Source organism: Theropithecus gelada, chromosome 1 (assembly GCF_003255815.1).
Source record: "Theropithecus gelada isolate Dixy chromosome 1, Tgel_1.0, whole genome shotgun sequence".
NCBI lineage: Eukaryota > Metazoa > Chordata > Mammalia > Primates > Cercopithecidae > Theropithecus > Theropithecus gelada.
In genome coordinates this window covers 222,839,472-222,865,888 of record NC_037668.1, presented here as the reverse complement: position 1 = coordinate 222,865,888, position 26,417 = coordinate 222,839,472, and the positions used below count along the sequence as shown (strand labels likewise).

At 51.1% G+C, this 26,417-nt stretch overlaps 2 protein-coding genes across 18 annotated transcripts; one reads left to right on the top strand and one right to left on the bottom strand.

Annotated features, from left to right (window-relative positions):
• The first annotated feature begins 27 nt into the window (after positions 1-27).
• ZNF692 (zinc finger protein 692) lies at positions 28-9,232 on the top strand. 6 transcript variants are annotated; one of them, XM_025377749.1, is made up of 12 exons: positions 28-226; positions 838-1,028; positions 1,300-1,331; positions 1,662-1,925; positions 2,597-2,645; positions 2,737-2,871; positions 3,216-3,434; positions 3,524-3,601; positions 3,701-3,779; positions 5,274-5,388; positions 8,455-8,554; positions 8,721-9,232. In XM_025377749.1, the coding sequence occupies exons 2-12, from the start codon at positions 850-852 to the stop codon at positions 9,025-9,027; spliced, it is 1,557 nt and encodes a 518-aa protein (XP_025233534.1). In that variant the 5' UTR covers positions 28-226; positions 838-849; the 3' UTR covers positions 9,028-9,232. The 6 variants fall into 6 exon arrangements, with proteins under 6 accessions (XP_025233534.1, XP_025233524.1, XP_025233551.1 ...); XM_025377739.1 differs by having other exon boundaries at positions 3,213-3,434; XM_025377766.1 differs by having other exon boundaries at positions 1,125-1,420; positions 3,213-3,434.
• A 446-nt stretch (positions 9,233-9,678) lies between these two features.
• ZNF672 (zinc finger protein 672) lies at positions 9,679-20,362 on the bottom strand. Of its 12 annotated transcripts, none has more exons than XM_025377806.1 (5): positions 19,275-19,299; positions 16,365-16,422; positions 14,537-14,690; positions 13,519-13,616; positions 9,679-12,137 (listed from the first exon to the last, which is right to left on the bottom strand). In XM_025377806.1, exon 5 carries the CDS (start codon positions 11,912-11,914, stop codon positions 10,556-10,558), a length of 1,359 nt encoding a protein of 452 aa, XP_025233591.1. In that variant the 5' UTR covers positions 11,915-12,137; positions 13,519-13,616; positions 14,537-14,690; positions 16,365-16,422; positions 19,275-19,299; the 3' UTR covers positions 9,679-10,555. The 12 variants fall into 12 exon arrangements, 11 of the variants coding, with proteins under 11 accessions (XP_025233591.1, XP_025233597.1, XP_025233571.1 ...); XM_025377812.1 differs by lacking the exon at positions 19,275-19,299 and adding an exon at positions 19,120-19,255; XM_025377786.1 differs by lacking the exons at positions 16,365-16,422; positions 19,275-19,299 and adding an exon at positions 19,795-20,362 and having other exon boundaries at positions 9,679-12,176.
• Positions 20,363-26,417: the final 6,055 nt, after the last annotated feature.

Below are 26,417 nucleotides of genomic sequence, written 5' to 3'. Positions count from 1 at the left end.
GTGCGCAGGCGCACGCCGTCGGCCTCCGACTCGCCCCTCCCTCTGGGGCGCGGGCCTCAGTTCCGGGATGCCGCAGCCGACGCCGAGAAGCACCGTTTCTTCTTAAAAGAGAAACGCTGCGCGCGCGAGGTGGGCCCCTGTCTTCCAGCAGCTCCGGGGCTGCTCGCCTCGCCCGGGAGGCGCAGGCGCAGGCGCAGTCGGGGTGAGGGCGAGTGGGGGCGCACAGGTAATGTCGGGGTGGGGGTGGGTCGCGACGGGGTTCTGGGCAACCTGGGAGGTGCCATTGGGATTGGTCCGCTCCACTCACTGCCAGCATTAAGTGGGGGTGCCCAAGACGGGGTGGGGGGCGCCTTCCAGGCCTCTGACCCCGGCCCCACCGTCACTCGTCCCAACTGTGAAGAGCGCTCCCAGGAGCACGCCAGGACGCGACCTTTCCTTCCCCTACAAAGCGGTAAAGGCCGCTGCCCTCTTCAAGATGAAATGTGTGGACCCCTCCAGCCCAGTTGAAATTTCCCGTGAAAGTCTCTCGCCCCTTCCCCACGGCTCCACTTCAGTGGACTGGAGGGCGCAGGCCTTTGTTCTGCCTGCTTGTGTCTGCCGGCCTCCCCCCCGACGACACCCACATGGTAGCGCTGAGCTTCCACACCCTGTAGCGCAGAAGGACGGGGTTTGCTCCACACCTGCCACTGCTGTTGAAATAGTTTAGTCTTGCCCCGGAATTGCATAGATCAGTGAGTCTTCCTCACTGATGAGGAAACTGAGGCCCCAACGACAGGTGGAGCCGGGTCCTCGACCCCCAGGATCGGCTGGGCGCTGAAGACATCTTCCACCCTCCAGCCTCTGGTGCACATGGCTTCCTCCCCGGCGGTGGACGTGTCCTGCAGGCGGCGGGAGAAGCGGCGGCAGCTGGACGCGCGCCGCAGCAAGTGCCGCATCCGCCTGGGCGGCCACATGGAGCAGTGGTGCCTCCTCAAGGAGCGGCTGGGCTTCTCCCTGCACTCGCAGCTCGCCAAGTTCCTGTTGGACCGGTTAGGGGCCGGGAGAGGGGCTTGGGGGAGGGTACCCAGGCAGCAGCCCCTAGCCTCCTCTCCAGGGCCTGTCCTGCTGCTCTTTTCCACCCTCAGGTTTCTCACTGTACCAGGACGGCCTGTGTGACTTGTGGCCTCCCAGGGTCCTGCTCCCCTCCTCATGGTCTCAGCGAATAGCGGCCCTTAGGGCTGGCCCCTTACATGTGTGAGTGCCCAGGGCCGAGGGTGGCTGGCCACCTGAGTCCTGACCTGCCTCTTCTCCTCCTGGCAGGTACACTTCTTCAGGCTGTGTCCTCTGTGCAGGTAGGTAGGGGATGGCAGGGGGTGAGAGCCAGAGGGAAGAGGGGCCACAGGGTGACCCAGAAACACCCTCCTTTCAAAGGGAGCCCTGAGTGAGTTTGGGAAGGGTGGGGTGAGTTGGGGAGCACGGGGTAGTTTGATGGGAGCAACCTCTGGGTGGGGAAGGGAGCAATGTCTCAGGATCCAGTGTGTCTAGGTTCTGAAGAATGATAAATTGGACTGTGGCTGAGGTTGCCCTGGGGTTTGAGGGAACAGGGCTCCCTGGGTATGGCTTTCCAGGGTGAGAGGAGGAGACTTCCCAGTTCAGCCTGACTGCTTCCCCCACCCCTCCAGGTCCTGAGCCTTTGCCTCCAAAACGTCTGCAGTATCTGGTGCTCTTGTCTCATGCCCACAGCCGAGAGTGCAGCCTGGTGCCCGGCCTTCGGGGGCCTGGCGGCCAAGATGGGGGGCTTGTGTGGGAGTGCTCAGCAGGCCATACCTTCTCCTGGGGACCCTCTTTGAGCCCCACACCTTCAGAGGCACCCAAGCCAGCCTCCCTTCCACATACTGCCCGGAGAAGTTGGTGTTCTGAGGCCACGAGTGGGCAGGAGCTTGCAGGTAGGCTGGGAAAAAGCAGAGTTGTGGAGAAAAGGGAGGAAAGAGGTTTCCCATTTTCTGTAGCTCAGAACCCTGTTCTCTAAAAATCATCCTTTTTCAATGGAAAAACTCTATGTTGACAAAGAAATATATCATCAAATACATTGTTGGGCACGAAAAGCAGAACAAAATACAGTGTATGGTATGCTATCATTGGTGAAAAATACAAATAAGGGGAAAATGAGTGTGTGTGTGTGTAAGTACTTGTGAATGTATAACATATCTCTGGAAGGCACATAGGAAACCAGGTTGCCTGTGGGAAGAAGTAGGCGATGGGGGGACAGTATTGGAAAGGAGATTTTTGACTGTATAGTTTTGTGAACTGTGTGAATATCATCTCTGAAATAGAACAGCTCCTCCTACTCCAATAGCCTCTGCTCCCTCCTCCTCAAGAGTCTCTGCCTGGGTGCAGTGGTTCACACCTATAGTCCTAGCACTCTGGGAGGCTGAGGCAAGAGGATTGCTTGAGCCCAGGAGTTTGAGACCAGCCTGGGCAACACAGTGAGACCCTATCTCTATTTAAAAAAAAAAAAAAAAAAAGGAGTCTCCCATCACTTCAGACCTTAGAACTTTACATGTCCTCATCCCTTGAGTCCAGAGTTCCTTCCCTTTTGACTTTGCCTGTCCCACAGATTTGGAATCTGAGCATGATGAGAGGACTCAAGAGGCCAGGTTGCCCAGGTGAGGATGTGGGTAGGAGGGAAAGGGCGGAATTGCATAGATGGTAGGATGAGGGAGCAGGACCTCAGACTTGCCTTCTTTGGGCCTGCAGGAGGGTGGGACCCCCACCAGAGACCTTCCCACCTCCAGGAGAGGAAGAGGGTGAGGAAGAAGAGGACGATGATGAGGATGAAGAGGAGATGCTCAGTGATGCCAGCTTATGGACCTACAGCTCTTCCCCAGATGAGCAAGTTGGGGTTGAGGGAGAATGCTGAGCAGAGCAAGAGAGGGAGGCAGCTGGCCTGGCAGTTCATAGCTTTACAGACTAGAGGGAAGGGCTTGGTGTGGAGGGAAGGGTGGGTTTTGAGGAAGGCAAAAAGAACTAGGGGCTTTGAACTGCGTGGGTGAAAAGGGGTGAAGTCAGGCGCAGGGAGATTGAGGGCTGAAAGCAGATATGAATGGGGAGCCTAGGGTGGGGGTAGGGTTGTTTCAGGTTTGAGGTCTTTTCAGTTTAGGGGCTAGGGTCGGGCTGGGGCTAGCTGACTGCCCAGAGAGTTAATGCCATCTTCCTCTTTGTTCTCCTTTCAGTAGTGAGCCTGATGCCCCCAGACTACTCCCTTCCCCTGTCACCTGCACGCCTAAAGAGGGGGAGACACCACCAGCCCCTGCAGCACTCTCCACTCCTCTTGCTGTGCCGTCCTTGTCAGCGTCCTCACTGGGTTCCAGAGCTCCTCCACTTGCAGAAGTCGGGGTGCAGCCAGAGCTCAGCAGGACCCCTCAAGCGGCCCAGCAGACTGAGGCCCTGGCCAGGTAACCTGATGGCTGAGACAGAAAGGGCAGGGGCGTTCTGGGATGTGGCCCTCCCTCGAGGCCCTCTGCTCCCTCTTTGCTGCCCATAGCACTGGGAGTCAGGCCCAGTCTGCTCCAACCCCGGCCTGGGATGAGGACACTGCACAGATTGGCCCCAAGAGAATTAGGTAGGACTTGGGGAGATGGGGTTCTGGGGAGGGCCCACAGGAGGGAGGCAGAGAAGGGCAGGCAGGAGTCATCCTGCTCCTCTCCATTCTTCTCCCCAGGAAAGCTGCCAAAAGAGAGCTGATGCCTTGTGACTTCCCTGGCTGTGGAAGGATCTTTTCCAACCGGCAGTATTTGAATGTGAGGGGCACAGGTTGGGGCCTGTGTGGCTGCTGGGGTGAGGGAAAAGGGCTAAAAGAGAAACTGAGGAAAAGGATCTTAAGGCATGGGAGGATTCAGAGCTGGGAAGCAGAGGGTTATGAGGGACATGCAGAGCTTTCCTATAATTAGTAATCATTGAGTCAGACAACTGGTAGATGAAACCATGCCTCAGGCGCACAGAGCCGCGGCCCTCTACTGCTTGTTCCGTGGAGGCCACACAGAGATGAAGTGGCATGCATCAGGCTCCCCTGGAGGTGCTGACAGTCCTGGGCACTTGACATGTGTGAAGTCTTCTGGTTCTCACAATATCCCCATGGATTAGGTGCTGATATTATTCCCACTTTGCAGACAGAAAGGTTAGGCGTTGCTCAAGGCTCTTCAGCTAGTGTGTCTTAGTGCTAGGGTTCTGAGCCTGGTGGCCTGGCTTCAGAGTCCATGCCTGGGCTGCCTCATCTCCTGGCTTGAGAGGCTATTCCTAGAGTGAAGTGGGCTAGGAGATGGTCCTGTCCCCAATCTTACTCGCTGGCTGAGAAATTTGAGGCACAGAGGGGGAAGGGTCCAATCCCTACAGTCAGACAGAGCACTTGGAACAGCAGGTGCCAAGGCTGGGGAGGGCCACAGACACTGCGATGGAGGTGAGGGTAGAAGACGGGGAGAGTGCTGCCCACAGGAGATGACAGAGGAGTCAAGTGAAAAGGGAGAACGACCGGGATGACAGGGCAGCTCTAGGCTGCGAAGAGCATTCAGCAGGGCATGTCAGACCTTCTGGAGTCTGTTATGGAGGAGACCAAAGCAGCCCCTGGAAGTGTAACTGTGGAAAAACGGGATTCTAAAGAAGGGGACAGCCCATGCAGTTTAGTGAGCGAGGATGCCAACTTAGGCCAGTGAAAAGAGAAATGACTTCGATATTTAGGAGTTAAGGTTGAAGAGCCTGTTACCCTTAATAGTGTTCTAGGTTGAGTGTGTGTGTGTGTGTGTGTGTGTTTCCCAAGCAGATTTAGAAGAAAATCATATAAATATCCATGGCGAAGTATTAAAAAGCAGGCAGTTGGGGAGATACTGTTGCACGTGAATATTGACATTAAATAGGATCATCATACTTACCCAAACTGCTTTCCCCTCCGCAGCAGGTAGTGCATTCATGATTAGGTGAACCAGGGGTGTCACCCAGAGTGATACTTTGTACAGGGAACATTGCAGGGTGAGAGTGTGACAAGGAGCTGAGATCATGGAAGTCAAGCACAGAACAGGGTGACAGGAGAGTTGAGTGGTCAGGATGGGATGGGCGTGGGGCTCATGGTGGAGGTGAGGACTGAGCCTCAAGGAAATGAGCCATGACAGGGAGAACTGCTGGGGCACAGGGCCAGGAAGGGGACAGAGGAGCATGCCTGCTGGGTCAGCTCAATTGATCTCCCTGTGGGGGGTGGCTATCCTTTTGCCTCTTCTCTCCCTACCACCCACTTCCTTCTCTAGCACCACAAAAAGTACCAGCACATCCACCAGAAGTCTTTCTCCTGCCCAGAGCCAGCCTGTGGGAAGTCCTTCAACTTTAAGAAACACCTGAAGGAGCACATGAAGCTGCACAGTGGTGAGTGGTGGAGCTCCACCTTCCTCTGGGCCCCGTCACCCCGGGCTCTGGGTTTCTTCACCTCCCCCTCTACGGGGTCCTGGCAGCTCCCACTCTGTGGGTTTCTTCACCTCCCTCCGAGGGATGACTCTCACTCATCCTGCATGCCCTGTGTGTTGAACACCTGCTTGTTTTAAACTGTTCTGGGTACTGGGTACAGCAATGAACAGAGTAGGCAGCGCTAACCCTCTTGAGACATCCACTTTAGTGATCCAGGGCTATGAAGAAAAGTGGAAGCTAGGGAAACGAGGAGAGCATAAGGAGGAGTTGCTATTGTAGAAAGAGAAGATGCTTTGAGTAAAGACTGAAGTGAAGTGAGGAATGGAGACCTGCACCTTATAGACTATGGACAGCGCCTGTGGGAAGGCCCTTAGGTGGCATCTGGGTGACATGTTCCAGGAATAGGAAGGCCAGGAGCTGAGAAAGGAAGAGAAGTCACATAGTTGGTGGATGCCTCAGACCATCCACAGGACAGTGTGGCGTCTGCTTTAAGTGAGATGGGTGCCGTCGCAGTCTTGAATGGCAGAGGGACATGGCTGACTTTTTAAAAAACCATTGTGGCTGCTGTGTGAATAGGGGGACCTCAGATGAGCAGAACCAGGGCACTCAACTGTGAGATGACTGCAGAGATGCGCAAGAGGGCAAGGTGGTGCCTGGATTTGCTGGTAGCAGCTGAGTCAGTGAGGAGTGGCTGGAGGCCAGTGTGTGTGCAGATGCAGCCAAATGGGCTGCTGTGGGAAGGATGGGTTGGCTACAGCCGAGTGGGCAGGGAGGAGTTGGGTAATTTGGAGGATTCCAGCCTCAGCAACCATGCCGAAGGTGATGTGATTTTTCTGAAAACAAGGGAGAAATGGTCTTGGGAAGGGAGATTTGATTTGAAACGTGCTAATTAAACATCCAGGAGATGTGAATGTGGAGATCAGGGAAGATGTCCGGCAAAAATACAAATATAAATGTGTGGGTCATGAGCATATGGGTGGTATTTAGAGCCATGAGGCCAGAGTGTCCCTAGATAGAGGAAGTGAGTGTCATGGCACTCCAGCCATCAGAGGACAAGCCAGGTGAGTAGTGAGGAAGATGGAGAGAGTGGTATCTGAGGAGCTGAGTATAGAAAATGCTTCAGGGAGGAAGGGGGGATGATTGCCAGTGCGACAGGCCAAATGTGAGCTGGGAACAGGTGACCAGATGTGCGTTCAAGGCAGAGTGGAGACAGCAAGTATGGACAGCTCTGTGTTTTGCTCTGAGGATGGGCAGAGAAATGGAGCCTTAGCTGGAAGGCTGTGGGCTCAGGGCACAGAGATGGGAATGATTCCATAGAGAAAGGCTTACTGCTGATGCTGGAGTGGAGTGGGGGACCTCAAGTGAGAAGGGGTCAGTCTTGAGGGGCACAGTGGAGGGCTGCCGGGGGGAACAGTTTGAGTAGTTGTTTATATAGGCACAGATGCAAGTTGAATAGTGGATTTGGTGGGCAGAAGATGTGGGTGTTCTAGTTTCTTGGCGACTTTAGAAACGAGCCCTGCTGAGTAAGGCTGGTAGGCTGGGGGTGGTGGAGGCTGGTGGAGAGAGGAGGTGGTGTGAAATGTCTTCTGTATTTCTAGAAAGTTGGAAAAGTAAACTGATGAGGGAAATGCAGACGCAGTAGGGCAAGAAGGGGGCCTTAAGATTTGTGACTAGATGAAGAGAGTGGCCAAGAGGCAGACTGTGCCCCCTACAGTACACACGTGCAGGCCTGGAGCAGACCAAAAGTTGTGTTTATCCTGAGTTGGGCTTTAACCAAGCAGGTACAGTGGACGGAGAGAGGGACAGGAAGATTGGTAGTGTGAATGAAAGAAGGCAACAAAGATGGCTGTGGAAATGCAGGTGAGCGGGGATGGGGCTCAGAGGGAAGATGGTGGGGCCAGTGGACTGGCCTGGAGTCATGGGATTATCATAGCAAGAGCACAAGCTAGGAGGCCCTGGCAGGAACCAGGATGTTTGAAATCACACTTTCTTTTTTTCTCCCCCCAACCCACTGTATCTTAGAAGAAATAGCAATTTCTGAAGTGGTGCAGTGCACGGGTGTGACCTGAGACTGGTGACTAAGGAGGGTGGGCGATGAGGTCAGCGAGGTCAGGGAACAGAGGGCTGGAGTGCTGATCGACAGCAGGAGTAGTGGCTGACAGGAGTAGAGGGGCTGAACCTAGAGTTACGTGGATGGGGAGTGATGGGGCCGAAGGAAGAGGCTGCAGGTGTGTGTGTGTGTGGTCTGATGGTGGGGTCTTCAGAGAGGTGGTGATGTTAGAGGTGGTCTAAAGGGCACCATGAAAAGCAGAGATGCCTTTTCTACTGTAGACCCTGAGGTTTGGTGGGTTAGAGAAGCCACAGCAGCCTGTGAGAGCTGCTGGCAACACTGACCATGGGCAACAGGCAGGTGCTATTGGAACAAGCAGGGAGTGCAGTTTCAGGAAAAAAAAAGAGGAGAGGGGACTGGCTGCCTGCAGACAGGTAGTTCCACTGGGCACTGATAGGGTCTGGGACAGGTGGGATATGCAAGCCTGAATAGGTGGTAGATGGTTCCAGGTGCCAGAGTCTGTCCTTGGGCTTTGAGCTTCAATCCTAATTCCCATTGTGGACTCCCAGCTTCTGCTTGGCTGCCGCCCAGGGCCTTCAGGTCATACATAAGGACCCAGCTCTCCATTGCATGGGTCTCCTTTGAGAAAGAACCAGCCTAGAGGCTGAGGTGGGGTGGTGCATCTCCATCGGGAGTTCATTGGTTTGAGTGTGATTGGCGGGCAGGAGGTGGGGTGGACAATAATGAGGTCTTTTAGCTGGGTTCATGTCTTACTTGACCCATCAGGTCAAGGGACCTCATGACCCGTCAGGTAAGGGAGGTCCAGACGGGCTCCATGATCAGATAACAACTGATTAGAACCTGAGCCTCCTGACGTCTGATACTGGTGTACTCCGGTGAGGGATAGTGGGTGGGGTGGGCCAAGGAGGGGCCACAGGGTGGGGGCAGATGCTGGAGTGTTCCTCATATGCCTGCAGACACCCGGGACTACATCTGTGAGTTCTGCGCCCGGTCTTTCCGCACTAGCAGCAACCTTGTCATCCACCGACGTATCCACACTGGAGAAAAACCCCTGCAGTGAGTGCTGGATTGGGGTCTGAGGGCCAGGGGCCAGAAGGGAGGAGGTGGAGTCTGGAAGCTAGGCATATATAGGACACCTAGGCATTGGGGAGCAGGAGGAACCCCCTAGGGAAGTCAAGATGGCCTGAGGTCTGTTCCTTCCCTCCTCTGTCCCTAACTCCAGGTGTGAGATATGTGGGTTTACCTGCCGCCAGAAGGCCTCCCTGAACTGGCACCAGCGCAAGCATGCAGAGACGGTGGCTGCCTTGCGCTTCCCCTGCGAATTCTGCGGCAAGCGCTTTGAGAAGCCAGACAGTGTTGCAGCCCACCGTAGCAAAAGTCACCCAGTCCTGCTCCTGGCCCCTCAAGAGTCACCCAGTGGTTCCCTAGAGCCCTGTCCCAGCATCTCTGCCCCTGGGCCTCTGGGATCCAGCGAGGGGTCCAGGCCCTCTGCATCTCCTCAGGCTCCAATCCTGCTTCCTCAGCAATGAGCTCTCCAGCTTTGGCTTTGGGGAGCCAGACTCCAGGGACTGAAAAGGAGCAATGAGGAGAGGGTCTGCTTGAGAAACACCAGATGCTTGGTCCCCAGGAACTAAGGGGACAGAGTGTAGGATGGGGACAAGACTGGGCTGTAGGGGAGCTGGACTACTTTAGTCTTCCTAAAGGACAAAATAAACAGAGTATTTTATGCAGGCATGTGTGGGCAGAGCGAGTGTTTTGGCACCTGAGGTGCAGAAATCCTGGATCCCTTTGAAACCATGTACCAGAATGCAGCTTAGGTGCAGGCCCTCACCGCTGACGCTTTCCAGACTCACTTTGACACTTTGCAGCCCTTTCCTGAGGAGTAAGACACCCACCCTCACACTCAAATAGAGCAGGCAGAGATAATCTGGAGAGTGCTGGGTCACTCCTGGCAGACTGGCTGGAGCAGAAAGACATGATTCTGAGCCATCTTGTACTTGCCATTAACAGAGAAAACCCCATGTGTAGGCCTTGAAGTCTCACCTTTTAGTGTGGAATCAGTGGTCCTCCACACAAGATGACTGAGCTGCCTTGGGAAGGTACAAGAGACCTTGGAACTGAATGGATCACTTCCAAACTCTGGTCAGCAGCCTTAGGTTTGACAAAGGGGGCGCTTGGCATCTAGAACTCAAACAAACAACTTTATTTCACTAGCCATAAGCAAAAAGTTGTTGACCAGCTCCAGGGGATTTTCCATTCTGCCCTCTCTCTCCTGGTGGCTCCCATGATTTGGAAATAACCTCATGTTCCACTTGGCAGTGCCTGGCTTTTTGGACCCATGTGGTTTTGGCCTGAGTCCCAGTGAAAATGTTCCTCACCTGGCTGGGGAACATTGTTCTGAGAGGCCCCTTGATCTGCCTGGGGGACGTGTGGCCATGCTAAGGGCCCTGCCCACCTTCACGTGAGTGGCCACCTCTGCCAGGGTGCAGGCAGCTCCTAGCATGGGGACATCCTGCTGCCTGGAAGTGAGCTTTCCCACCTCCATACCCACATTTCTCAGAAGCAGAGAGTTAACAGGGAACCAAGAGTTAAGAAGCCACAGGGCTGGTAACAGCCAAATCTGTGACCATTACCTGAAGAGGCAGGACAACAAAAGTAATCCGGAAAGGAGAAGATGCGGGCTGGAATAAGGAGATGGGACAAAAGAAGACAGAACAAAGGCAGGAAAATCGGAAACACCAGAGAGCACAGTGGCGTTAAAGGGACACACCAACACCTGGGCTCTTGCACTCAGGGGAGTCCGTTTCCTGGACTCCCTGCACCTACACCTGAGGAGAGAATCCGAGTTATACGAGGACAGGATGGCAAAAGGGCGGACAGGGAGTAGGTGTAGAGGCGAGGCAGGAGGCCAAGTGAAGGGCGGCCAACAGAAACTGGAAAGGCGGGAGGCCACATCGTCTTTTCCCAAACCTCCATCTACAGGTTGCCTCAGCTGTCCCCATGGTATACAGGTGCTTCCCAACCACCTTTAGAGAAGCCTCAGCAAGCCTCCCTCAACTAGGACACAAAGAACCTTGGATTTTCCTGTTCAGCCGGCCCCTGGAAGACGAGGGCAGTGCCCACTGCGGACTGGATGGCAACGGCGGCAGCGGTGCGGGCGCGCGTGTGGGCCCGCTGATGCTGCGACAGCGAGCGGCTGTGGCTGAAGCACTTGCCGCACTCTGCGCACTCCGCTGGCCGTTCGCCCAGGTGCGTCTTGCGGTGTAGTGCAAGCTTGGAAGCGACGCTGAAGGCCTTGCTGCACTCGGGGCATTTGTGTGGCTTGTGGCCGGCATGGTTGCGCCGATGCACGTTGAGATTGGACACGCACGTGAACCGCTTGCCGCACAGCTCGCAGCGGTAGGGCTTCTCGCCGGTGTGCGTGCGCCGGTGCTTGGTGAGGTCCGAGCGGTCGCTGAAGCGGCGGCCGCACTCGGGGCACGCGAAGGGCTTCTCGCCCGTGTGGATGCGCTGGTGCACCACCAGGTCGGAGCGCTGCCCGAAGCCCTTGCCACAAGTGGCGCACGCGTGTGGCCGCTCGCCCTGATGGCTGCGCCGGTGGCGCAGCAGCGTGGAACTCTCGCTGAAGCAGCGCCCGCAGTCGCCACAGGCGTACGGCTTCTCGCCCGTGTGTGTGCGCTGGTGGCGCACCAGCGTGGCGCTCTCCAGGAAGCCCTTGCCGCACTCCGGGCACTTGAAGGGCTTCTCCCCGGAGTGCGTCTGCAGGTGTCGCGTCAGCGTAGAGCTCTTGCCAAAGCACTTGCCGCATACGCCACACTGGTGGGCGTCGGAGGCACGGGGTCGCACGGGGCTCCGGGGCACGTGGATGCGCGCGTGACTCCGCAGCCCGGCGCCGCTCCGGAAGGCTCGCGGGCACTGCGCGCAGCGGTGGGGAGGGGCGGCAGGGTCAGAGGTTGTGCCCGGGGGGTGCGCCCGCGCCTGGTGGAAGCGCAGCGCGCTCTGACGGAAGGTGCGGGCGCACAACGGGCAGCGGCGGGGCCGCTCTGGCAGGTGCTGACGACGCCGGTGTAGGAGCAGCGCCGGGAGGTGCGGGAAGCGGCGGCCGCATGTGCGGCAGGGGCAAGTGCGGCATCGCTGCCGGTGTGCACCCAAGTGTAGGTCAAGGCGGCCGCTGTGGCGAAAGCTTTGTCCGCACTCACTGCAGATGTAGAGGGTCTGGCCGGCATGGGTGCGCCTGTGCGCTCGGAGGTCGGCAGCCCGTGCACAGCGCTCACCGCATTCTAGACAACGGAAGCGGCCGTCACCGCCGTGAGCTCGTTCATGTCGCAGCAGCACTGAGCTGTAGCAGAAGCTCTTGCCACACTCGCTGCACGCGTAAGGCTTCTCCGCTGCCACTGCCCCAGATGTGGCAAACATGGTGAGGATGGGTTCACAGGGAACGGTGCCGCTCACATTCGGGGGTCCACCTCCTGACGCTGCGGCTAAGTTTTACTTCTCTTAAGGCCTGGAAAGGGCACTGTAACAGAGAGGAAACGGGGAGGCCGCAAAAACGGGTCTGATTTCAGGGTTCTTCTCTAAGGGCAGACACTGCGGCTGTTCCAGAGGTAAGCTGTGGCCAGGTTCACCCTGCACCGTGAGCCTGTGGGGAGAAGGTCATTGTGAGCCTCTGCAGCAGCTCCTAAGGAATGGAGAGGGGAACACGAACTCCCTATTTGTTATAACTTCTTTAGGTAGTCCATCTCCAGGATTCCCTTCCCCAAGACAAAGCAAAGCCATGGGCATCCCGGAAATACGGAGGGGGTGTCCTTGAACCACTTGGAAGGGCAGGAGGGAAACTACAAGTGTCCTGGAGAACAAACAGGAATGGATTCAAAGGGGAGCTTGCATTAGCATGGGAACCATCAACACTGCTCTGAGGGAAGGGAACGCCAAGCCTGTTTGCTGGCCTTAGATGGGGATCCTTGTCTGGGGATACATTAGGAAATGACCAAGGCGGGATGGGGCAGTGAGAAGTCCCCTGCGTTTAGACTATACCAACGCCTTCCTCCAAGACCCAGCTTTCCTGAGTCACTGACATGAACCCAGCCAGGCTTGGGCTGGAAGAACAAAGCGGGTAATGTGATGAAGCACAGTCACAGCCTAAGCAAAGGGTTCAGACCCTGAAGTTACAGAAGGGGCTGGGGCCTGGCCAAGGGAAGGTATCTGAGAAACTCCAAAATATTGTTCCTTGGCTTTGGACAGCACTTGATAAACACACTACCCCATGCCAGTATACAGCCCCAAAGTTGAGAAAGCAACTCAGGACCCAGGGAAGGGGTAAAACGGGAGCATAGATAATTCACAAAAAACATTATTAGAAGTTGGTGGCATTATCTGAGAAACACTTTTCCCGTTTTCAGGAAAGGCTGGAGAGAAGGAAGGGGCATCCTTTCTATAATTAATTGTCAGGATATCCAAGTTGTTTGTGAAGGTTTGAATATGATGAATCTGATCAAGAAAAACATATTGTTTATGAACATTCTGCAGCATTTCCTCACTGTCCCAGCCACAGGAATCTGAGAATCTGGAGTAGCAGAAAAACTCCTTTATGGAGACCAAATCTGCTCTATTATCCTATTTGTCTCACATGATATCCCTGAATTCTTCTGACAAGTTGCTCCGGGCAGCTGTCTGGGAGCAGGGTCAGCCTTTGTAGTATGTGCACAAAACCTCACCTGCCCTCTAGTCAAGAGCACAATGTGGCTGCCCTCCTCACCTGGCTAGCCTCAGCACTGACTACTTCTCTCAAGGCCCACGGGCCAGTCTCCAGCCTTACTGGAGATTAGGTCTAGTTGCTAGTACAGTATAGCCCCTTGTTGCTCAACAGATCAGGGAGAGGACGCAAAATAAATTAGTCAGCTGTCACTTTCTTCTTAGCAGATGAAAGTTCATCATAAATACTCAGACCTTTGGTTAAAATACCCCCATAGACAGGGTCCTTATGTTTTGGATACAAATGGGGTAAAGTGAAAACAGCAAACCTGCAAGTCTGGGCTCTGGAGCTTCTGCTCCCCCACCACGCTGGGCAGGAGTAGCCAGCATGGGATGTCCTCCTCTTGTGCCTCTGGAGTAGGATGTGCTGTGCCCAGCAGAGATGAAGTAAAAGGGAAAATGTGAATTACAATGAGCAGGGGAAGAAAGGGAGGGAAATGTTTTCAGGAGGAGGGTATTTATTTAATGGACATTTTAAAATACAAAAAACTGAATAGTACACAAATCACTCACCATTTTACCATTCTTGTTTCATCCACACCACCACTCCACTTTTTTTTTTTGGTTGGGGGAAGCTCTAGAGTATTTTAAATTCCAGACATCTTATATAAAGAGTATGATTAGTATGATTTTTAAACAAAAAATGCAAGCAGGAGCTCTGGAGTAGACTTTTTGACAGTCTTGCCCTGTCGCCCAGGCTAGAGTGCAGTCACCCGATCTTAGCTCACTGCAACCTCCGCCTCCCGGATTCAAGGATTCTCCTTGCCTCAGCCTCCCGAGTAGCTGGGATTATAGGCGCATGACAGTGTGTCTGGCTAAGTTTCGTATTTTTAGTAGAGATGGGGTTTCACCATGTTGGCCAGGCTGGTTTTGAACTTCTGACCTCAGGTGATCCACCCGCTTCGGCCTCCTAAAGTGCTGGGATTACAGGCGTGAGCCATCACACCCAGGCTGAAGTAGACTTTAGAGATTCTTGGTTCCTCCAGACAGACTTTCAATCCAGACACTGGCTGCTGATTCTGGTTAGATGTCAGTTCAGAGGAATGTTTGCCCTCCTGAAAATAAAAACTTCCCTGGAGACTCAGTGGCTGATCCCAAATGCCAAAGAAAGCAATGCTCATGCCCCACTGAGTGCTCTGCCTCCTCCTTGGGTATCTGGAGACCATGGCACCTCTCAAACCATGTTTCTAGGAGCCCACCCTCTCCCAGGGCACATGCCCAAGGAAGACAAATGCACACATACCAACATGCACACTTAACACTTAAACGGCATATACACAACAGTACCATTTCCTTCCATTACGGATGTGGAGTAAGACACTTGCTAGGGTACAGGCTTGGCGCTTAAGTCCCAAGGCAGGCTCTTCGAGTCTCTCTTCTGTACCTCACCCCATGCTGGAGCTCATCCCACAAGCAAAGGGATCACGCTTGAAGTAGAAACCTGAAAGAAAAATTATTCCTGTGCAAAAAAAAAAGAGTGACTTCTAGATCATTGTAATCCCCACTCTCCTGACTGAATGTGAGTTTTAAAGTTGCTATACCACCAAATCTCTTTCACTTTGGAAAAAAAGTACAGGAAAGTTCGGAAAGAGGGAAGGGGGAAATATGTACAAATAGGCGAAAATTCTCATTGTTGAATAATGTAAGTACCTTTCAAGCATTTAATACAAATACTATACATATAACTAAAAAAACAAAACAAAACAGGTACTAAGAAGGAAGATAAGCTAATGGAAAAACTTTACAATAGGGGCAAGATAAACTTCTGAGTTTCATATGTCATTTTGTTTCTGAATAATTGAATAATAATTGAAAATCTTTATTTTCAATCAGAATAAAGATGTTTCTTCCCTGGTTATCTGTTCTGCCATGCCAGCATTTCTGGGGTGGGACAAAAGACCTCAAAAAGTCAAGATTCACAAGACACCAGTGGTCATCTTGAAGTCAGAGTTGGTAAACCTGGTCTGGGCAGCAGGGAATAGGGCCGAGGGGAACTGTTCCATGCTATGCTGTCTACTACAGTAGCCCAGAGCCACATGTGGTGACTGAGCACTTGAAACATGGCTGGTTCAAACCGAGTTGGTTTGTAAGAGCCAAATACTCTCCTCATTTCAAAGACTTAGTATTTAAAAAGAATGAAAATGCCTCATTAATAATGTTTAGCATTGATTATATGTTGAAATATTTTTGGATATATTAGGTTAAATGAAATAAATCACAATACATTTTACCCATTTTTAAAGAAAAGTTAAGATGATAAATGTGGCTTATATTTTATTTTTATTGAATAGTGCTTGTCCAAATAGCCTTTCCAAATCCTGGAACATTTGAAGGGAGGCTAGCCCACCTCAGTCCTTGGAGGGCTTTAGTTGAGGAAAGGTCACTCACCCTGTCTGACCTTACCTTCAGTAAGCATAGAGGGAGCTGTTCCTCTCATTTTCCAAGGCCCTAGTTCCTAGCCACCCTCTCCAGAAAAGTCTACCTGCTGTTTTGGAAACTAGACATCTAGACCTGGTAGGGACTTGGGGTTGTGACTTATGCAAAACCTTCTCTCACTGCGACTCTCAGAAGGTGAAACCATACCAGTTGTTACTGGTATTAACACACAAGAACTCTCACATGTTTGTACATGTGTCTCCCTTTTGTCTTCCCAGTAGTCCTTTGAGGTGGGTGTTATTAGTAACCCCGATGTGACCTGGGCTTCCTATACAGGCTTGTCCAGTCATCCAGCACAAGTGGGCAGGTGGGTCTGGGGACAGGAGTAAGTCAGCAGGCCATGTAGCCCATCTCTCACTCTCCCTAGGGCAGCCCCACCCCTTCGTAAAGGCCCCAAGAGGCTTGCAGCAGCTCACTGAGCAGCAGGGAAAGACCTGGCTGTGAAATTCACAGGGAAGCACCAGGCAGCCAGGGGACAAGAGGGTAAAATGCCAACCCCAAGAACCAGCACTTGGGGCCCCAGGGAATGCTCCGTGTGCACTGTGTTCATCTTGGGGCCCTGACCCAGGAATGGAATGGTCTCCATGAGAAGAGGGGCAGGATCTGGCGGTGGGAGGGTGGGAGTTGTAGCTGCATCAGGAGCGGTGATTCTTCTGCTGGCTTCTCCTTGTATTCTTACCCCTCAGGACCTGAGTGATGCTGCTGTCTCCAGGATTCTGTGATACCCCCAGACTGCCCTGAAATCTGGATGAGATAGAAGCAAACTATCCATTCCCCACTCTAGATAGGTGTGGAGTAGAAGTTTCCCTGGCTTTCAGGAGGCAGTTTTGGGGCCTTGCCACTTACAGTTCCTTCTACTGGCAAAGCCCTCTCACTCCTTCATTCAGGACTCTCTACCCTTTCTCAGAGAGGCTCCCCCTGCCTCCAGACCTCCCTCCTACTCATTGCTCAGCTTTATTCTCCCTGATCTGGGGTGCTGTGACCACTCTGGGCTTCAGCATTGCCCATGTCTCAACAAGACAGGATAAACTCCCACTATGTATGTTCTCTCCCTGTTCACATCCATACCTTCTCTATACTCCCCAGATTTCACAGGAAAATCTTTGTGAAACCAAAACTTTCAAAAGAATGTATTTGGATCATGATCAGACTTAGGCACTTGGGGTAGGAGCGAACTGTTATTCCTGTCTCCACCAGCTCCTTAGACATGTCAGACTGAATCTGAAGCTGGAAGGAGCATATATTAATCAGTGAATGTAACAGGAAACAGGGATTCCTGTCGACTCCAGAAAGATTTAAGTCCTATTCTAGGAGGTGCGGATGGGGAATGGAATTCAGAGCACCAGAACTGCCACTCCTTGCTTCCTTCCCCCATAAACAAACAAAATCCAATACTTCAAAAGAAGTTGCTCCTTCCAGCTTCAGATTCAGTCTATGTCTAAGGAGCTGGTGGAAATAGGAATGACAGTTCGCTCTCAGCTCAAGTGCTTAAGTGTGATCATGAGCCAACACATTCTTTTTATTTTGGAGGCAGAGTCTTGCTCTGTCTCCCAGGTTCAAGTGATTCTTGTGCTTCAGCCTCCCAAGGAGCTGGGATTACAGGCTCGAGCTACCACAGCTAATTTTTGCATTTTTAGTAGACACAGGGTTTTGCCCTGTTGCCTAGGTTGGTCTCGAACTCCTGGCCTCAAGTGATCCTCCTGCTTCAGCCTCCCAAAGTGCTGGCATTACAGGTGTGAGTCACCATACCCAGTCCAAATACATTCTTTTGGAAGTTTTGGTTTCACAAAGATTTTCCTGTGAAATCTGGGAAGTATAGAGAAGGTATGGATGTAGACAAGGAGAGAACATACATAGTGGGAGTTTGTCCTGTCCTTTTGAGACACAGGCAACACTGAAGCCCAGAGTGGCCAGAGCATCCCCGATGAGAGAGAATGGACTATAAGATCTTTTGCAGCTTCCCTCGGCCTAGCAAGGACTTGGGCACACAGAAGGTATTCAGTGCTTTTTAAAAGTGATGTATTAGTCCGGAATCCAATTTTCCCAAATGTTAGGTCCCTGGAGGAAAGGACCTGACTACAGTCGTCCTATCCTCCATAGCATTACCCACTACATATACAAATACTCTGCTTTGGTTTACTGGGTTGAGCCTGCAACCTGTGTAGCAGAACCAGAGAGGCAGGCATCCAAATTCTGGTTCTTCCCATTACTAGCTGTCTGATTTTACGATAGCAGACTTGGAGTGTCTGATCCTCCCGGTTGGGAAAACTTTAGTAAAGAAAGTTGGCCAGGAGCGGTGGCTCACGCCTGTAATCCTAGCACTTTTGGAGGCCGAGGGGGGCAGATCACCTGAGGTCAGGAGTTCGAGACCAGCTTGGCCAACATGGTGAAACCCTGTCTTTACTAAAAAAACAAAAAATGAGCTGGGCACGGTGGCACGCACCTGTAGTACCAGCTAACTTGGGAGGCTGAGGCAGGAGAATCACTTGAACCTGAGAAGCAGAGGTTGCAGTGAGCCGAGATCATGCCACTGTACTCCAGCCTGGGCGACAGAGTAAGACTCCATCTCAAAAAAAAAAAAAAAAAAAAAAAAAAAAGCTATTATTATAGTGTTTCATATGGAAAGGTCAAAATATTGCTAAGTCTCGCCAGGCGCGGTGGCTCATGTCTGTAATCCCAGCACTTTGGGAGGCCAAGGTGCAGATCACTTGAGGTCAGGCGCTCGAGACCAGCCTGGCCAACATAATGAAACCCTGTCTCTACTAAAAATACAAAAATCGGCCGGGTGTGCTGGCACTCGTCTGTAGTCTCAGCTACCGGGGAGGCTGAGGTGGGAGGATCACTTGAGCCCAGGAGGCGGAGGTTGCAAGGAGCCGAGATCGCGCCACTGTACTCCAGCCTGGACGACAGAGCAAGGCTCCGTCTCAGAAAAAAAATAAAAAAATAAATTGCTAACACTGAGAAATCCGGTGCTTAGGATTTACTCTCCCTAGGACAGTCTTTCTTGTTTGTTTTCTGAGACAGGGTCTTGCTGTCACCCAGGCTGGAATGCAGTGATTTGATCACTGTCCCACTGCAGCGTCGCCCTCCTGGACTCAAGCAACCCTCCAGCCTCAGCCTCCTGCGGAGCTAGGACTATGAGCAGGTGCTACCACACCCGACTAATTATCATTATTATTATTATTTTTTTTTGTAGAGACGAGGGTTCTCACCATGTTGCCCAGGCTGGTCTTGAACTCCCGAGCTCAAGAGAGCCTCCCACTTTGGCCTCCCAAAGTGTTAGGATTACTGGCATGAGCCACTGTGCCCGGCCCTGAACAGTTCTTAAGAGGGCCTCTGAGTAAGGGGCTTAACTCCGGTCTCCACTCCAGGCATCCTAAACAGTCTGCAGCCCTTTTCGGTCCTTCCCCGCTCAACCCCTAAGAATCCCTCACAGGATTAGAGCAGCACAGCATGGGACTTCCATAGCTCCACTTGCGCGAACTGTGCGCTCCAACATGAAAGAAGGGAAGCTGGCCACTCATCTGGGACTTGGTGCCTGGTACTTAAGAGCGGGGCACAGCTATTCGCGGGAGGAGGAACACAGCACCTGAACAGGTCGCTCTCCGTGACCCACAGTAGCGCAGCCAATCCGGGGACGCCTCAGGCGGCGCGCGTCACAAGTTGCTGGGCAAACTTTCTTCGGGCGAGCCCCTCCCCAACCCCGAGCCTACCCTAGCCCCTCGCCTGCGGCGCCCGCCGACTCGGAGGGCGAGACCGGGCCCCAGAGACGTAGTGGGGAGCGTCTAACGCTGCCAGAACTCGGTGCCGGCCGTTCCCCCTTAAGCCGGCTCAGCCTGGCGACGTTCGCCATGGTGACGCCAGCCCCGAAGGTCACCCGGGGAGCACCGGTGAGGACAGGCGGAGGGGAAGGCCTGGGAGGAGCAGGCCGCGCGGACGTGTCCGGCCAATCGCTCGCTCCGCAGTGTCTCCGCGTCACTCGTAGCCCGGGCGGCGCTCCCGACCGCCGCTGACAACAGTCGCCCGAGGCGGGTGGGAGGAGAATAGCCACAGCTGAGGACCGCTGCCCCGCGCCACCCGTGCCCTCCCCTGCCCTTCAGTCCCCTCACCGGTCGCCGACTGGCTCTTCAGACACCGCGCGGTTCCCACTCAGCCGGCGCCGACCCCCGCCTCCCGGACTGCGGGACTGGGGCGGGGGAGCGAGGAAGGGGCTAACGGCGCGCGAGGCCTCCGAGTTGGGGGAGCGCGGAGGCGCCCGAGCGTCCGGCCCCTCGGGATGGGGAGGTCACGCTCCTGTCCCTCTCGCCCGCGCCGGCGAGTGGTCAGTCTCGCGCGGGCAGTGTCACCGGTTGCTGGGAAGACTGGGAGGCCAGCGAGCAGCGTAGCGGCCACTCAGCCTCGCCGGCCCCGGCTGGAGCCGGGAAGGAGGCGGGGCTAAGAGAGAAAGCCCGGGGGACTCCACTCCCGCCTCCCGCGCGCGCCAAGGCCCCGCCCTCTCTCCGGACTTGACCAATTCCTGCCTCCCCCTTTGTCTGTCGGCCCACCCCTGGGCCTCGTCCCGCCCAATCAGAGCAAAGGGCGCCGAGCGCGGCGCGCGCCTCAGCCGCCAGCCGCGGAGTTCCGGGAGCCAGGCGGCCCACCGTCTAGCCTTCCAGCGGCTCCTCCCGCGGCCGCCGGCGGGACCCGGACACGTGTACCCTTCGGTGCTGCCGGCGCGGTAGCCAGTGCCCGGCCGCGGCAGCCATCCCCGAAGTTAAGTCAGCGCCTTCTTGTAAGCGAGGCCGGACTGGATACCCATTATCTCTCAGACCTCACCACAACCCTGCCAGGGGAAATATGAGCATTTATCCTATATTTTAGGTGAGGACCCCACAAGTTAATGATACGCCCAAAGTTGCCATGGCAGGGATAGGGGTTACTCCTGGTCGGCTTGCCAGCTGCCTCTCCATGAGCTTGCTGGTTGAACTGCCTGTCCAAATGTTGACCCTAATGTCTTCTACTAGGAAATGCTACTAGTGTTGTTTTCCGGAGATGCATTTTGGGAGCCTGGCCGTCCTTTAGTGTGCCTATATCATCAGAACAGACGCCCAGGGATGGCCCTCAAGGTCCTTCCTTACTGCTCTAATCTTCCTTTCCAGGTCACTTAGTACCAGTCTTCCTGTTACACATCCTGAGCTCTGCTCAGGGGGTCCCCTAAATTAGTGTACACTTAGACCTGCCATGCTTGGACTGGATAACTCTTACCCTCTTCTCTGTTTTAATTTGTAAAAGCTTAGTCAAATGCTATCTCCATAAACCTATGCTAGAATGCCCCTCTCTGTCCTCAGTCCTGGGGATATATCCATGCTGCAGCGCAACCTCCCGCATGTTGTTACTGTTGTTATAGTCAGATGAATATTGTTCCCCCATAGCTTAAGGGACAGGCCTTGTCCTACTCATGAACAATTGATCCCTTGAGGCATGAGCGCAGGGCCAGCACACCACAGATGATCAATGAGTGCTTGCTGACCTGCATATGACAACACGGATTAAGGAACACAAATCTGGTAGCAGCAGGCAAGAAAGCTGAAAAGCAAGACACAGGATGCAGGTCTGGAGTGATGAGGACCTGAACCAGGAAGCGATAACATTGAGAGAGACATGGAAAATGCGCCTGAAGTATATATATTTTTATTGTAAAGAATCATACACAGATAAGGTAGTATTATATAGAGAATGATTAGTTGAGGATATTTCCAGAGTCTTTAAGCCAGAGAAATGTACTAATTTAGACATTTCTGGACTCATTGCTCAGTATTGATGTCATGTTTTTAAGGGCACTGACACACTTGGCTAATCCCAGAGACATGAAGAGGATGGTGACTAGGATGGTCACACAATTAAAGCGGCTGGGGATATTTAACCTAGAAAGAGAAATCTTTTTTGTGCACATAATGACTGTACACAAATTCTAACAAACTTTCACGTGAAAGAGGCCTGGATTAGATGACTTTCTTCTGTGTAGCTTTGGAGGGAAAAACTCAAATAATGCCGGGAAAGAACAGGAAGCTGGATTTAGGTTTCCTATGTTATGGAAGTCATCACAGTGGGGGATGATAATTGTAACAGGAATGCCAAAGGTAGTGAAAGAAAGGTCAAGGATGAAGTTATGTGTATATCTGTCAACTAAAAATATCACATCCAAATTGTTTTATTTCTCTACACATCTACATCAATAAATGACAACTCTTAATGTGGTTCTGTAAATATTCAAAATATTTATGGAAGGTCTACTATATGCCAGGTAGTATTCTAGATGTTGGAGATAATAGCTGTGAACCTACTAGATGAATCTCCCTAAAGTTCTGATTGCATCACACTCCTGCTCAGTAACAGTCAAAAAAGTCTGTACAGCCACCAAATGAAGTTTACTCTTCTGGTGTAATATTCAAGACCCTCTTTCACCTATTCCAACCTGTCTTTCCATTCTGTTCTCTTAAACTCTTCATTAAACCGGATCACTCCCCACCTACCTTCTGCATTTCTCTCAGCTTGGCATACATTTCTCCTATTCCTCCACTTTTTCTTGTCTGCCAAAGACCTACTTATCCTTCAGGCTTCTGTTCAAATGCCAACCCACTCTCAAAGTGAAAACTGTATCTTCTTTCTGAAGACAACTAGTATTGTTCATCCAGAAATTGTAAAAGTATTTATTGTCTTTGCAAGCCACAAGACACATAAGACACTTTCTCTGTTATTTACATCCTTTACCATGTACTTTAAGATAGAGTCTTGCTCTGTCATGCAGGCTGGAATGCAGTGGCATGATGTCGGCTCACTGAAACCGCTTCCCGGGTTCAAGTGATTCTCGTGTGTCAGCCTCCCAAATAGCTGGGACTACAGGCACGCACCAACATGCCTAGCTAATTTTTGTAATTTTAGTAGACATGGGGTTTCACCATGTTGCCCAGGCTGGTCTTGAACTCCTGGCCTCAAGTGATCTGCTGTCTTCGGCCTCCAAAAGTGCTAGGATTACAGGCAAGAGCCACCATGACTGGCCACCATGTACTTTAGAATAATGTGCATACTTTATTTTTCCTACTAAATTATAAGCTTGAGGGCAGAGTCAGTCAGAGGCTGGGTGCACATTTCCGAACACCTGGTATGTGCAAAGAAATGGGCTAAGTGTTGGAGACGAAATGGAGACTGAGTCCTTTGAGGACATGCTGAGGGAGGGCAGACGCCCCCACAGACCTTGCCATCCCATCATGTGCAAAGTACCAAGTGGTGTAAAGGCACAAGAGGAAGAATAGGGTAATTCTGCAGTAGGTCATCAGTAAACTTCATTGGCTCAGCATGTAGCCAGGATTTTGTATAGGGGTCTGTGGATGGAGGTGACAATGATTTTCATCTCCCAACACACACCCCCACTGGGAGATTTCTGCAATATAGTGATGGGACTGGGTCGGGCAGAGGGATTAGATGAACAGGAAAGGAGTGAGCATGCACTCAATCCAGACTGAGAGAGTGAGTTGCGGGCAACTGAAAGGCAAGTAAGTAGGGCTAAGGTATACACCACTATTTCAAATCCCTGTCTGAAGTGTGAGCCCAGTGGGTATTCACAATGCCAAAAATCAGATGCTGAAGCCTTACCATGTTACTAGTGGTATAAGGACTGAGAAGACTGTTTCGGTTTCATGCATCTTGTTCCTATATTGCTAAATACAATGTTTTCCATTCTTCAAACATTCTAATTTCAGTTACAATAAAAATACTGGCTTCTAGAGGACGGTAGCTCCCAGTTCTTCCCCGAATAACTCCACAGATGTCAACTGACACAGTTTTCAAATAGAGGAAAGAACCAAGCACAGAAAAGTGAAATCTAACAATTTAGAATAATAAGAACCAGAAAGACTATACTGATTAAATCCTGAAATGAAGGTTTTATTTGGTGTTTAAGGAATAAGGGTTTGTATTAATTTCAAGTTGTAAACATATTGTAAAGCCATACCAAAATGGATTTCAGGAAACAAGAAGATAAGTGAAAACATAAATTGAATCAATAACACACATATTAATCTTAATGGGTTGACACAGAGGATTTAATGTCTTTTAAATTAAATAGTAACCTTAATAGAAAACGATTGGAGTTTGTGCTACTTACAGTCTGTGGTCAACTTCAAGGACTCAGACACCGATTCCATCGGAGAGATTGCTACTTTACTTATTTTTACATGTACAGGAAACTAACTGTGAAGAGCTACAGTAAACTAGATGAAATTGAAATAGCACAAAAGTAGAATATCTGTTGAGAGGACATTTGAAGATCAACTTCCTTTAAAATACAAACTGCTTCCTAGTCCTTAACGACAATTTTTTTTGAGTTATGTTATATAAAAATTATGTTCAAAAGTCATATCTAGACTCAGTGTTTCACAAAATAAAATACAGAATTAAAATCACAAAGCAGAACTCTCAGGGGAAAAATCAGTTTCAAAGTAAAATGCAAGGTAGGATAAAATCAGTTTTTATAATTGAAACCACTTTAAAAGGTTACGAACAGTAGTATAGGGGCTGGGCACTATGGCTCACGCCTGTAATCCCAGCACTTTGGGAGGCCGAGGCTGGCGGATCACAAGGTCAGGAGATCAAGACCATCCTGGGTAACACGGTGAAACCCTGTCTCTACTAAAAAATAGAAAACATTAGCCGGGCATGGTGGTGGGTGCCTGTAGTCCCAGCTCCTTGGGAGGCTGAGGCAGGTGAATGGCATGAACCCGGGAGGTGGAGCTTGCAGTGAGCCGAGATAGCACCACTGCACTCCAGCCTGGGCGACAGAGCGAGACTCCATCTCAAAAAAAAAAAATTAAAAAAAAAAACTCGGCCTCCCAAAGTGCTGGGATTACAGGCTTGAGCCACCGCGCCCGGCCTCAAACCTGTCAGATCTTTAGAAAATATTTTGATTTTGGTTATTTTCACAAATTAGAGCATTTAAAATGTAAGTAGATACATTTAAACGTAACATATGATGTGTCACTATAAGTTATTTTTAAAAATCTTAAATACTTGTGTCTGTGTTTAAAGACTGGTTCCACCACTTAGTAGCAGTATGACCTTGGACAAGTTATTTAATCTCCTTGTCTGTCAATTTCCTCAATGTAAAATGAAGGTACAATTTGCTGTAGTTGGTTTTTGTGAGGATCAAATGAATAAACCAGAACAGTGCCTGGTGCAAGGCATACACTGCCTAAGTGTTTGCTGTTTTTATTATGACATGTAATGAGCAACTCGGGGAAGTAATTTACCTCTGGAAAACTCAGCAGATTTAACAAGGGTAAAAATAAAGATTTTTAGTCATATAGGTTCAGGGCAAGCATGGGGGCTCACATCTGTAATTCTAATGGTTTGGGAGGTTGAGGCAGGAGGACTATTTGAGCCCAGAAGTTCACAACCAGCCTGAGCAAAATAGCAAGACCCAATCTTTACAAAAACAAAAATCAAAACATTATCCAGGCATGGTGGTGGAGGCCTGTAGTCTTCACTAATTGGGAGGCTGAGGCAAAAGGATTGCTTGAGCCCCGGAGTTGGAGGCTGCAGTGGGCTATTATCAGGCCACTGCACTCCAACTTGGGAGACCAAACAGGACCCTGTCTCTAAAAAGTTAAACAAATAAGTGTAATACAGGCTGTCCCTTTCATTAACATTTATTAGTAGATTTTACATTATATATTTCTGGGAGCAAGTTTTCAACTGGAATTTTTTTTTTTTTTTTTTTTTTGAGACGGAGTCTTGCTCTGTCGCCCAGGCTGGAGTGCAGTGGCTTGATCTCTGCTCACTGCAAGCTCTGCCTCCCAGGTTCACACCATTCTCCTGCCTCAGCCTCTGGAGCAGCTGGGACTATAGGCGCCTGCCACCACGCCTGGCTAATGTTTTGTATTTTTTAGTAGAGACGGGGTTTCACCGTGTTAGCCGGGATGGTCTCGATCTCCTGACCTCGTGATCCACCCATCTTGGCCTCCCAAAGTGCTGGGATTACAGGCGTGAGCCACCGCGCCCGGCCTTCAACTGGATTTTTAAAAAAGTTTTAGGGAGGTATAATTGATACACAAATTACACACTGAAATGTACAGTTTGAAAAGTTCTGACATATACATATATACCCTCAAGAAACCCTCACTACAATCAAGATGGAGAACATATCCACTACCCACAAGTTGCTTCATGCCACTTTGTAATCTCTACCACCTCCCCACCATGCAACCACTGATCTGCTTTCTATTACTATATATTTGTCAACTCTAATATGTTTAATCAGCAATTAATGGTGGTATTTATTAAATATATAATTGACAGTAGGAAAAAAGTTAAGAACTATAAAAAGATAGCTTATATTGGTAGGCAAAAAAACCTAAAAAAGGTAATTTTTAATGATGGAGGCAATTTAGGGTACTTATGTGAGAAAATTAGAAATAAAAGTTGCAAGTAAAAATTTATGAAAAAATTATTTAACTAAGAAGTAAAGTTGATTTGTGATATTACATTGTAATTGACGGTATTGCTAACATCTTCATATGGCTTTCATATTTTTACATTTCACTCACTAAGTCAGGCTACAGGGGTGGGTTGCTTGTTTATTAGTGCCAGGAACTAGGAGGGATGCTTGTGACAGGATCCATATGTGGCTATTTAAACCCGGTCAAGAGCTACACATGACTAGTAGCTACCATGTTGGACAGTGCAACTATAGTAACTT

Bases quoted from the DNA above. Each gene is read 5' to 3' on its own strand.
- ZNF692 (XM_025377732.1), top strand. The intron at 1,029-1,299 runs GTTAGGGGCCGG...TCCTCCTGGCAG, and splicing joins GCCAAGTTCCTGTTGGACCG to GTACACTTCTTCAGGCTGTG. The intron at 5,389-8,454 runs GTGAGTGGTGGA...ATATGCCTGCAG, and splicing joins GCACATGAAGCTGCACAGTG to ACACCCGGGACTACATCTGT.
- ZNF672 (XM_025377786.1), bottom strand. From the start codon at position 11,914: ATGTTTGCCACATCTGGGGCAGTGGCAGCGGAGAAGCCTTACGCGTGC.